This window comes from Lactuca sativa, chromosome 8, assembly GCF_002870075.4.
Source record: "Lactuca sativa cultivar Salinas chromosome 8, Lsat_Salinas_v11, whole genome shotgun sequence".
Lineage (NCBI taxonomy): Eukaryota > Viridiplantae > Streptophyta > Magnoliopsida > Asterales > Asteraceae > Lactuca > Lactuca sativa.
In genome coordinates, this window is record NC_056630.2 from 104,414,542 (window position 1) to 104,427,562 (window position 13,021).

Sequence of the window (13,021 nt, forward strand, 5' to 3'; positions counted from 1 at the left end):
GTGTTCCATAGGACTGTCTAGAATAGTCTGTGGTTGTCATCCCTACTCTGCTGAATAACGGGGGCCATCGTTTAGGTAAATGTTTCACTCATTTTTCACCTGTCACCCTCATCTCATGATCTATATCATCTTTCGTCTCATCCTCAAACTAATATTTCCTCACACATCAACTATATCATCTACCCATGTTCTACCCAACATATTTGTAGATATAAATTACATATATAGTTTAAATCATATAAAAATTTCCTTCAACAACCATCTCAAGTAAACAAACAACGTATAAACACTTAGCATGTATTTCATAGCAAATACTTCATATCTATACGGTAGAAGAAAATAACTACACACTCACTTGATTAGACGATGCTCGGACAACACTACAGCTTGTAAAAGTAGTATTCTTTGGTAGATCTGGAAGATCTTCACACACCGGGCTTCTCGCGGGCAGAGCTTCGGCTCTGAAACTCTTTTCTTCTCGGGATCTTCGGGCTTTGGGACTCGCTTCGGGTCTCAGGATGATACCAAGGCTTCGGGGGGGGGGGGGGGGGTTAAATAGGGCTTAGAGAGGGTATTGGGAGTGGGAGAGAAGAGATTGAGCAACCAAACTCGGTTGCCCCTTGAATTCTATTTATAGGGCCATTTTTCTGGATTCACGTCGTGAATCTCAAATATTCACGTCGTGAGTTCAATAGTCATCAGGCGTCATCGCAACTTACGTCTGTTAGGCTCCAGAAGTCATAAATACTGAGTTCACGTCGTGAACACTGTATTCACGTCGTGAACTCTAACAGTTTTGGGGTTTCGCGCCCCGAACTTCAGAAATTCATAACTTTCACATACGAACTCCGTTTTCGACGTTCTTTATATCGACGCGTAGGTAAAAACAAGATCTACAACTTTCATTTAGACTTCGTCGGCTAATTTTGAATTTATTTTTATTATATTATTTATATATTATTTTTAGTAGGCCGGGACAGGAAAACTCCGTTATAAACTCGTAACTTCTTCATCTGTCGTCCGTTTTCGTCTGTCTTTTCACCGTTGGACTACAATCGATGAGATCTTTAATTCTCATTTAGATTTTTTTGGCTAAATATGGCTCGATATAATATTCGAACTTCAGGTTGTACACTGCTAAGCCGAAACTTCGAAAAATCATAACTTCCTCATACGAAATCAGATTTGGGCGTTCTTTTCATGCACGCTCTCGTTTTAACGTATTTTACGACTTTTGTTTAGATAGCTAAATCCAAATATCGCTCTATCGTAAATTCACTATTTACGTCGCGCTGTGTCATGCGGGTTCTGTCACGAAACTTTAACAGGTCATAACTTCTTCGTTATAACTCGGATTTCGGCGTTCTTTATATGTACGGAATCCTTGTAACATATACTACAACTTAGTTAAGATTAATCCTTATAAATAATCTTCCATCAAAAAGTCATTTTTGACGCTCATTGTCTCTAAATTGACTAGCCCTGATCTACGGGGGTTACACTCTCCAAACATCAATGTTTTGTTTGGAATACCTTTCTCATTCTTTTTTTCAAGAGAAACATTTTGATTGCAGGTTAGTGAAGAATTATCATCAATTTTCTATGGTTGAATGATGTTCAATAAAGAAAGAAGATTCAAAAAATGGATATAGGTTTTTTTTTGTTTGAGAAAAGTAGACGAATATTAGTTTTTTCTTTTGATTTAAACATACATTTTTTAACATTTTTATTTATATATTTATCCACCCAATGTTCTTATTTATTTGATTGTAGTTTTTCTATTTTGATTATGTGTATTTTCTATTATTTTTTTTTGTTGGGTTATCCTACACAACATATTTACAAGATAATATTTAAAAGATAACATAATTTTTAACATTTGATATGTAATTATGATGACTTATCATGATATGTTCTTCATATGAAAGTAATTTATCCATATTACTACGACAAGAATTACATATGACATTTACGAAAATATATATTATATGTGATTTGTTTAACATATATATGCACCTATGTATGTTATAAATTTATAATTAAATATCTTTATGTTTAATAATTGAAGGGATTAAAATGATGCATCAAAACCAATTATGTAGACGAATAATAATAATAATAATAATAATAATAATAATAATAATAATAATAATAATAATAATAATAATAATAATAATAATAATAATAATAATAATAAATACACATTTCCAAGTTCTGTATTCATTTGAAACTCACACTACAACTCAAGATTTTTCTAATTTATGTATATTTATTAGTTACAACTCAAGAGTTTTTAACTTATGATTGTTAATTAGTAATCACTAATAACTTTTTATTTTCCTTTGTTTTATAAGGTTATAAAGTTTTGCTCATTTAATTAATGTATTTGAAGAGATTTGTGATTTAAATATGAAAAGTTAATATAAATGTTATAATAAATGTTTAAGTGTTTTTATGTTATTAAAAGTTGTAGTGTTTATTTTTCGTATTTTTTTATTATTCGTTGTATATATATCTTTTTTTAATACAAATGTTATAATAGATGTTTTTGTATTTTTATATTACTAAAAGTTGTAGTTCATATATTTTGTTACCCGTTATATATAGATTAGCATACGTTTGATATATAATTTACACAATTTTAAACGGTTTATAAAATTATCAAATAATTGTATATATCACAATGACTTAAAAATTAAAATTATAATCATCATATCATACTATATTATAAATGAATCATTTTTTCTTTCACCACATTCATTTGAAACTTTCAACTTTTCATATTTCCATACAATATACGTAATTTATTAACTTAAATATGCTTTTAGTTGTAAACATTATCATAAATGGAAGAATTTGTGACTCATCAATATAATATACTTAATTTGTTAACTTCAATATATAGTTAAATAAATAACATACATTAATATATCAAATAAGCTTCAAAATTTAGTGTAAAATTTAAAACCTAAAGTAAAATATCAAATAATGTTTAAAAAAAATTCAATATATATTTTTTAACATAATTAAAAGGAAAACATTAAATATAATAATAATAAAATAACCTAAATTGATGAATCGAAGTAACTAAAAGGTGTCTGAAAACTATATTCTAACAATATTCGTTTAACCTGTACCGCGCAACGCGCAGGAATTCGTCTAGTTTTGTATTAAGGATTTCTCATAAAGATTATAGACAAAATTGCAAAAATGGTCCCTGTGGTATGCAAAATTTTGGGGTTTTAGTCCAAACAGTGACTTTTTTGGTTTCGTAGTCCTTTTGGAGTGGTTTGTATGCAAAAATGGTCCCTCCGAAAACTGAAATGACTATAATACCCTTGAGTTATTTATTTTTCATTTTTCTTTCATTATTCTTAAAATTTAATATTTATTTATTTTAACAATTAAAAAAATAAAAAAGGGCTTCTTTCTTTCTTTCTCTCTCTCTCTCTCTCTCTCTCTCTCTCTCTCTCTCTCTCTCTCTCTCTCTCTCTCCTGTACGAAGCACCCTCCCAGTTCATCTTCTCCAACCTATTCTTCTTTACTCGTTTACCCTTAACTCTTCTTTTTCTCTCTATCGTAATGGTCGTGTTCTTACTGAAATTAAATTAGTGGATCTTCTTCTCCATCCTCACCAGAGCATACTCCGATTCCAATTTAGGGTCCTCAATTTAATGGAGCTTCTTAGTAAGGATCTGTTTTCGATGAAGAAACAAACGAACAGAAGGAAAATCAGGAATCTCCGGTGAGGCTGAGAGATCACGAAAAAGGGCAGGCGTCGACCTCCGACGACCCTCGTAGGTTCAATCTGCGTATGATCGGGAGGGAGAAGTACGAACGAAATCAGCAAACTGATTGGGACGACGGATTTCAGAGAAACATCGCGACTCATTTGAACTGGTTCGACGACTTTGACGACATCGACGAGAACGTAAACTAATGAAGAACAAAACCCCATGTGAATCATGGTTAGTGAGATCGGGTAAGGGCAATTGTACATCTTTCGATCCAAGATGTATTTGTTGTAGACGATTACAGTGAAGCTTAAGATGATCCAAATCGCGACGTATGTGTAGGAGAGTATGATTTTCCTCAACACACCTTCGCTCAAGGCTCCTCCTTTCCCCATTCTTCGATTAGATCTGGGTATGAAATCGGTTGGATTTGATGGATTTAAGGGTGAAACGAGAAATCCCCTGTTGGAATTGGGGAATTAGTGGGAATTATATATGGAGTTTGTAGAAACTTGACTGAATGATTGGGGATTTTGAGTTTGGGTAGTGTGTGTTTGAGTGTGAAAGTGTGTGAAGACGGAGGACTGAAGAGGAATGAGAGTTCAATACAGGTTGTTGTATATGAAGGGAAGTTATTTTCATGCCTATCGATGGAAAAATAAATTAAACCCACCATCCATTTTATGAAAATAGTTGGTGCTTGTGGTATGGTGAAGTCGTCGTCTTGGTGATGATGAAGAAAAGTTGCTGGTGATGGATTTTAAATAGGAAAATACGGGTGGGTGGTTTATGATGAAAAGCAAAGAGAGAGAGAGAGAGAGAGAGAGAGAGAGAGAGAGAGAGAGAGAGAGAGAGAGAGAGTTTCATTTTTTAATTATTAAAATGAATAAATAATTATAAAAACTTTAAAAAAATGAATTTAGAAATAAAAAATAAATACCCAAGGGTATTAAAGTCATTTCAGTTTACCAAGGGACCAAATCCGCAATGAAACTAGCTCAAAAGGACCACGAAGCCAAAAAAATTGTGGTTTGGACCAAAACCCCAAAAAAATGCATACCACAGGGACCATTTTTGCAATTTTGTCAAGATTATAACTGCGTTTACCAAGTCCATCGAACAAGACACATGAAAAAAAATTATATTAGTTTTGCAAGTTTAGCAACATGTTTCATCTAGCGTGAAATTAATTTTTATTGGTAAACACAAGAAAATAACAAAAGTTATAAATATAAAACGTACAAATTATGCAACATTACACGGCTAATTTAGTTGGACATACAATGAAAATTAACATGAGTTATCTTTATGTTTTTAACTCTTAATACGTTAAATTATATATAGATTTATATTTATGTCTTAAACAACGGAATAATACGAAAATAACAAGTTAAACCTTGAAGACTAGAAGGAAGAATAGTCGAACAAGTGCCCAGTCCTTTTTCTATCTTTTCTAAAGAAATTGTGAACATTCGTTTCCCCTAATCCTTTTCTCTTTTGCTTCTTTTAAAATAAGAATAAATCTATTACGTCAAAGTACCAAAATACCCTTAAAAGCTATTCTTAAACCAATGCATTTAGAAGGGTGATGTACCCGAAGGGTAACATATCTATCATCATCTGAACGATTCACATCAACCATTTTCAATGCACATATAAAAGTCAATCGCATAACAATAATAATATTTTGGATGTGTCAGAGTATAAACCATAGACCTCCCGTATGAAATTTCACTATCAACCAGGGGCGTATAGCCAATATAGGGCAAGAGTGGGCCTTGACTCACCCACAAAAAACTAAAGTTATATATATATATATATATATATATATATATATATATATATATATATATATATATATATATATATATATATATATATATATATACACACTAGCCGTTTACCCTGCGCCAAGCGACGAGTGTGACAATGGTGGTTGAATGCTGAAAGATAAATTAAACCCTAGAAATGGAAACATCAGCGATATATATCCAAGATTTGTGAACAAAAATTGCGAGATTTGGGGAAATACGGAGATAAGGAATGAACCGGGTCAAAATAGCCTAAGAATAGGGGATAAGAGATTTGACCTTTTCAACTGTTGACCATATGTACTCTACTCTTTTTGTAATGCATAAATTGATTGTACAAATGCATTGTATGTTTGTACGACTTAAAATTCAGCATTTGACAAAAAATGCTTTATAATGTAATTAAGATATATATATATATATATATATATATATATATATATATATATATATATATATATATATATATATATATATATATAATACATATTTTTATTAAATAAAAGGAAATAGAGTTAAAAAAAATTTGTCACTCGTTCATATTTTGTATATTATTTGGTTTATTCTAAAACAAAATCTTGGCTACGTCACTGCACAGACTCTCACTGTAGGGACACAAGTTGCACATCTAAGGATGAGCATGATACGAGTTTTTGACCGAAACTAAAGATATCAGTTTTTTGCTTGCTAAAACCACACAGTTCGATTTTTTGAGTGTGGGTTGGTGTTGGTTTCGGTTCAGATTTATAACCAAAGGCAGTATGGTTCGGTTTTTTGTTTAGACGGTTTAAAACCAAAAAATCCTTAATCCCATAATGGGCCTATTTCACGGTTGTGGCCTACCATTGTTTCATTATTTAAGTTGGTTGTGGCCTGTGGGATGTGAAGTGTGGTAATGCTTTAATGGGTTATGGGCCTATTTTAAATCAAATTATGCAAGCATTCAAGTCTCAAACTGCTACCGAAAGGAAGAAACAAGTTTTAGAATCATACCATAAAGGAGAATATTTAAACTTTAACAACTAAAAAACACCACCAATTTTAAAAACAACTATCTAGTCACTCAAATTTCAAGTTTCTGTTGTAATGCCAACATTAAAACACCACAAATAACTAGACTAACAATATTTAAAATTATACTTAAAAACCTAACATCTTAAAAATAACATATTTAAACATTTTGAAAATTTACAAAAAATTATCACTTATAGTCTTCTACCCAAGACATTCTAGCCTTCTTTCAATTTTTCCGACCTTGCTATTATGATCTTTTCATTGCTGCAAAAGTACAAAGCACAAACATCATAAATATTTCAACCAAAATCCAAGACCGAATTAAAGATTAGAAAAAGCCCACAAAAGCATAAAATATAAACCAAAGTATAATATCTTATTTACATGCAAGCAATTCAAACCATTTCCTTTAATAGCAAGGTCGGAAAAATTGAAAGAAGGTTAGAATGTCTTGGGTAGAAGACTATAAGTGATAATTTTTTGTAAATTTTCAAAATGTTTAAATATGTTATTTTTAAGATGTTAGGTTTTTAAGTATAATTTTAAATATTGTTAGTCTAGTTATTTGTGGTGTTTTAATGTTGGCATTACAACAGAAACTTGAAATTTGAGTGACTAGATAGTTGTTTTTAAAATTGGTGGTGTTTTTTAGTTGTTAAAGTTTAAATATTCTCCTTTATGGTATGATTCTAAAACTTGTTTCTTCCTTTCGGTAGCAGTTTGAGACTTGAATGCTTGCATAATTTGATTTAAAATAGGCCCATAACCCATTAAAGCATTACCACACTTCACATCCCACAGGCCACAACCAACTTAAATAATGAAACAATGGTAGGCCACAACCGTGAAATAGGCCCATTATGGGATTAAGGATTTTTTGGTTTTAAACCGTCTAAACAAAAAACCGAACCATACTGCCTTTGGTTATAAATCTGAACCGAAACCAACACCATTTCCTTTAATATAATCTTCGCAAACAACTCTAAAGTCAAAAGACATTGAAAGAAAGAGAATACTAATACAAATCCAAATGAACCTCAAGAACCGACATACGGAAGCGACCCAGAGGCAACAACGGAGGTAGTCCAGCGATAACTAAGGCGGAGGTCTAGGGTTGACGATTTTCTTGGAAAAAAAAGTAATAGTTAAGGAGCAATCATATGTAAACATGTAAGTGTTGTTCGAGAGTGAAGTGAGAACACAAACTTATCTCGAGTAATCTCCATTATACTAAAAAGCTTGATGACACTAAAATTACCTTTTATATATATAGAAAATCAATGTCTTTATCTCAAAGGATGATCATGACATGGACGTGTATAAAATAGTAACATATACATCAAAGTTTGCCACATTATGAAATTTCGTTTAAAATTAATAATCTAAGTCATAAAATAGCTACAAGGGCATTTTTTTTCTTTTATTTAAGATTTTCAACTATAAACGATAAGAGATGCATTTTTATCTCAAAATAAACACATCTGGTTACTAGTAGGCCATTGTGATCTCGTATGTCCTGGTCAGAGGTGTACCTGCAACTATAGTAGACTTGGTGTCAAGTAATGTCGAGTATTAATACATAGATATTAAAATCAATGTCTACGTCAAAAAGTGCCACATTATGCACTTTTCGTTCTCAAGTTAATAATCTAAATCCATGAAATAGTTACACCTTCATTTCCAACTTATATTTAGTGGCGGCCCTGGGGTGGTGTCGGCTGTGCGGTCGCACCAGGCCTCCGATTTTAGGGGGCCTCCAATTTTTAGGATAATTTATAGTTATAGTATTGGTATTTTTGTAAAATCTATTTTTATGTTTTATCAATAAATAAAATTAGTCCGATAACTTTTGGTTCCAATTTTAGATGCGTTTTAACATTTGGCCTCCGATGCGTTTGAATTACCGAAACAATGTCTCATTTTAAAATCATTGTCAGCTACAATGTGGGAAAGTAGGATTGAAAGTGTGAAAGCAATAGTTACTCAAGCTCCTGAAATAGTAAAAGCTCTGCATAAACTTGTTGAAGAAGAGACATACATCATAAGTGAAGCTACTTGTCTAGTTGAGTATAAACTTGGCAGATTTGACTTTATAACAGGTATGATTATATGGTATCATATATTGGTTAAAGTAAATAACCTGAGCAAACAACTTCAGTCTCAGAGTATGCGTATTGATGAGGCAATGAGTAGTGTGGGAGCACTTGTTGAGTTTTTTAAAGATTATCGAGAGAATGGGTTTGGGAAGGCTTTGGATTGTGCGAGAGCTATAGCTTATGATTTGGAAATTTATCCGGTGTTTGTTGAGAAAAATAATAAAAGAAAAGTTGTTACAAAAAGACATTTTGATGAGAATGACATTGGGTCATCAGAGCCGGTACATGAACTTTCACCTCAAGAGTCATTTAGGATTCAATATTTTGTGTACATAATTGATCAAACTATTGGTTCATTCGAGCGAAGGTTTGAACAATACAAACAATATGAAGACATTTTTCGTTTCTTATTCACAACAGAAAAGTTGAAGTTAATGAATACTAGCGAGTTAAAGTCATGTTGCAAAAATATGGAAAATAGGCTGCAAAATGGTCATATCTCAGACATTAATGCTGATGATCTATTCAACAAACTGAAGTTGTTACAAAAACATTTACCGGTTGAACACAATACAACTAACGAAATACTAAATTTCCTAAAAATGATGAACACTTATCCAGTTTCTTGTCTAGCATACAAAATATTGTTGACTGTTCCTATTACAGTTGCATCAGCGGAAAAAAGTTTTTCAAAACTTAAGCTTTTAAAATCTTATTTGCGCTCGACCATGTCTCAAGAGAGATTAAACGCTTTGGCATTGATTTCAATTGAGAACGAGTTTCTTGAGAATATTGATTATGAAAGTCTCATGATTAATTTTCTTTTAAAAATGCTAGAAGGTCAATGTTTAGAAAATACTAATACGTTTTTTTTTTTTTGTTGAAAAGTTGTTTATAACAGTTTTACAGTTTTATTTGATTAGTAATGAGTGATGAAGATATTATTTTGTGGTAGTGAATTTATGAGATGTTTTTTAACAACTTTATGTTTTGAATTAGTTGTAGCAAATATAGTTAATAATATTTACAAGAAATTTTTATGGGGCCTAATTAGTTTTTGCACAAGCCCTCCGAAATGTGGTCTGCTTATATTTAAGGTGTTAACCTATAAACGATCACAGATACACTTTTACATCAAAATAATCACAACATTTGGTTTGACAAAAACTATATACGATTTAATTGGTGGCTCAAATTGAATATATATACTTGTTTAACAAAATAGCCAAGAGTGGAGTATATGATTACACGGAAGCCATTGTGATCTCATGTATCCTCATCAAAGGTGTATCTGCAGCAACTTTAACATCAGACGAAGACCAATCAGAGCCACCATCATTCCACGCCAACCGAGCCAAAGAACTATCAGCTTCATCAACACCAAAAAATAAATGTGAAAACAGATTTACAGTCTCCGGCACCAGTAACGCACCTTCTAACATCTTCACAACGATGCTCATCCCTGGCCTAGTCTCCGGCTTATACTGAACGCAACAAAAAGCTACCTTAAGTATCCTCTCAGCAGCTTCATGATTCTTCTCCTCGATCCCACAAACAACCATCAAATCCTTCAACTCTTTCTTTTCGTATTTCCGCCACACCCATAGTGGAAACCACTGTTGACTATCACCAAGACGCTCGTCCATGTTCCTCCTCCTTCCGATGATCTCAAAAAGTAGCATACCAAAACTATAAACATCACATTTGTGTGTAACTGGAAGAGCTAGCCAGAGCTCGGGGGCGGCGTATCCCGGAGTACCACGTCCTCCGGTCATCGTTATATGAGTGTTATCCCTGTTGCAGAGTTTAGCTAAACCGAAATCCGCCACTTTTGCACAAAACTTTGAATCCAAAAGTATGTTTCCTGGTTTGATATCGTAATGAACTATTCTGTGAGGACATTCTTCATGTAAGTAAGCGACTCCTCTTGCAGTTCCTAGAGCAACCTCGTAGAGCTGCTCAAACCCTATAACTCCTGTATTGGCTTTAAACAAGTGATTGTCCAAAGATCCGTTGACCATGTACTCGTATACTAGAGCTCGTAAATTTGATTCAAAGCAAAACCCATAAAGCCTGACGAGATTAAAGTGATGGGTTCTTCCCATTGTACGTGCTTACTTCCGCCATGAATTGTTCTTCGATTCTTTTGTCGGAGGTTCCTTTTAGTACTTTCACGGCTACAGCTATGTCGTTGCTTACAACACCCTTGTAAACTGTCCCAAACCCACCTGAACCCAATAAGATGTTGAAGTTTTCTGTCGCTGTTCTTAGCTGTTGAGAGGTGAACCGGATGGGCTTTTCTCTTTCCATGTCATCCAGGAATTTAACCATGCTCAGCGGAATAAAGCGGGAGTCCTTATACAATTCCTCCGTTCGCTTATTAGCTTTATTATTGTAAAAATATATAATGATCGATACCACTGTAGCTGCAAAAATAAACTATTAACATCCATCTAGATTTTTTAATAAAACCACGCCTGCCAAATTATGAAGGGAATGGAAGAACTTACATACGACAAAAAAGGTTGTTGAAAATATTATGAATTAAAATACAATTTTATATTTATTTTTATACGTATATATATACATATTGTATATAAGTGAATGCAGGTGTGAAGGAAAAAGGCGCGGACCTAAAACTGGGTCGGGTTAATAGATCCATTTCTATGCAGGTGAGATATAAAAGAAGAGAGAGAGTGGGAGGAGATCAGATCGTCAAGATATTTTTCGTCTCATTCTTCTCTCTGATACAAGCTTCCTCTGTAAGCTTCTTCTGTTAGGGTTTCTTACAAATCGAGAACTAGATCTGTTGTATTTTTTGATCATTGTTCATATTCTGGGTTATTATGTCTCGATTGTTCATATCCGATTATCATTTTAGATTAGGGTTTGAGTGTTTTGTTACGAGAGTAGAATAGGATTTTTGTAGTGAGGTTTTTATGTAAGTTCTTGAAAACCTTCTGTTTCTTTATCCTCAAATGATATAAGAAATGAAGATGTTAGGAAAAATGAGTTTGTAGTTTTTTAACATGGTATCAGAGCTTAAGGCTCGTCGTCTCCTTGTTCTTGACGCATCTTCTGGTGTTCGTGACTGTGATCTGAGTCATCGACGTTATGAGGTTAGGTTTTTTGTTTTTCGATTAACCTGTTTTTTGAGTTACTCTGTATTAGACTTAGGGTTTCATTTTTTTTTACTTTATAGTTTTTTTTAAGATCCTGGTACTGCGAGAATTTTTGTTGTTCTTGCAGATTGAGTTTCCTGCTGGTGCTAAGATCTGAGTGGAACTGAAAGTCACAAGTATCAGTTATCGATTAATCCCTCTAATCTTCTCTTTGGGGTCGGATTTCATCACCGATAAACCCGTTGAGTAAAAGATTCAGGGAGTCGATTTTTTTCATAAACAAACAAGTTGCCTTAAAGCACTGTGAGGGTTTCTTGTTCCCTTTCTCTTGTTTGGTTATAGATGTACAAGATCTGGTACATCAGTTAGATTTTTTGTCTTTGTTCACCTTGTGCTTTGGTTGTCTTGGGCCCCGACAAACTGTGGTGACCATCTGGACTTTAAGCCAACACAAGGGTTGTTTTTTGTTCTTTACATGTTCGATTTTTTCTTGGCTGTTTTAATTGGTATTGTTTTGTGATCTGTTATGGCTGGAGATATACCTGAGGGAAGTGGTGTCCCTAAGGATTCTCCAGTTGACTTTGATGATCCCTTATACATACATCCATCTGATAATGCAGTCACTTCCATAATAACTATCAAATTGACTGGTAATGAAAATTTTCGTTTATGGCGTAGTGCAATGACTAGAGGCCTTAAAGCTAGAAATAAATTAGGTTTTTTGGATGGAACTATTGTTCTTGAAAAAACTGATGAAACAAAAAAATCTAAATGGGAACGTGTGAATGCTGTTGTGTGTAATTGGTTATTAGGTTCTATATCTGAAGCAATATATGCTAGTCATGTTTATTCTGATAATGCTAAAGATATTTGGGATGAGTTGTTTGAAACCTATAATAAGGCTGATGGTTCTGTAATTTTTAATATTCATCAGCAAATAAACACTTTAAAACAAAGTGGTTCTTCTCTTTCAGACTATTATAATAAACTTGATTCTTTATGGAAAGAGTTTGATGGCATGACAAGTTTGTCTGAATGTGTTTGTGAGGCTGCAAATAAACTAAATGATCATTCTAAAATGATGAAATTAATGCAATTTTTAAGTGGTCTTGATGATGTATATAATCAAGTTAAAAGTCACATTCTTTTAATGGAACCATTGCCTACTGTTAAAACTGCTTTCTCAATTCTTTCTAGAGAAGAGTCTCTTCAAAAAAATGGGTCTTTGAGTTCTGTTAGTTCTT

General features: G+C 33.0%; 1 protein-coding gene and 1 pseudogene across 1 annotated transcript; one reads left to right on the top strand and one right to left on the bottom strand.

Annotated features, from left to right (window-relative positions):
- The first annotated feature begins 8,501 nt into the window (after nucleotides 1-8,501).
- On the top strand, nucleotides 8,502-9,588 carry LOC111909576 (uncharacterized). Its single transcript, XM_023905364.1, has 2 exons — nucleotides 8,502-9,459; nucleotides 9,557-9,588. Exons 1-2 carry the CDS (start codon nucleotides 8,502-8,504, stop codon nucleotides 9,586-9,588), a joined length of 990 nt encoding a protein of 329 aa, XP_023761132.1.
- Nucleotides 9,589-9,899: 311 nt separating this feature from the next.
- Nucleotides 9,900-11,132, bottom strand: LOC111909575 (G-type lectin S-receptor-like serine/threonine-protein kinase At1g34300; annotated as a pseudogene).
- Nucleotides 11,133-13,021: the final 1,889 nt, after the last annotated feature.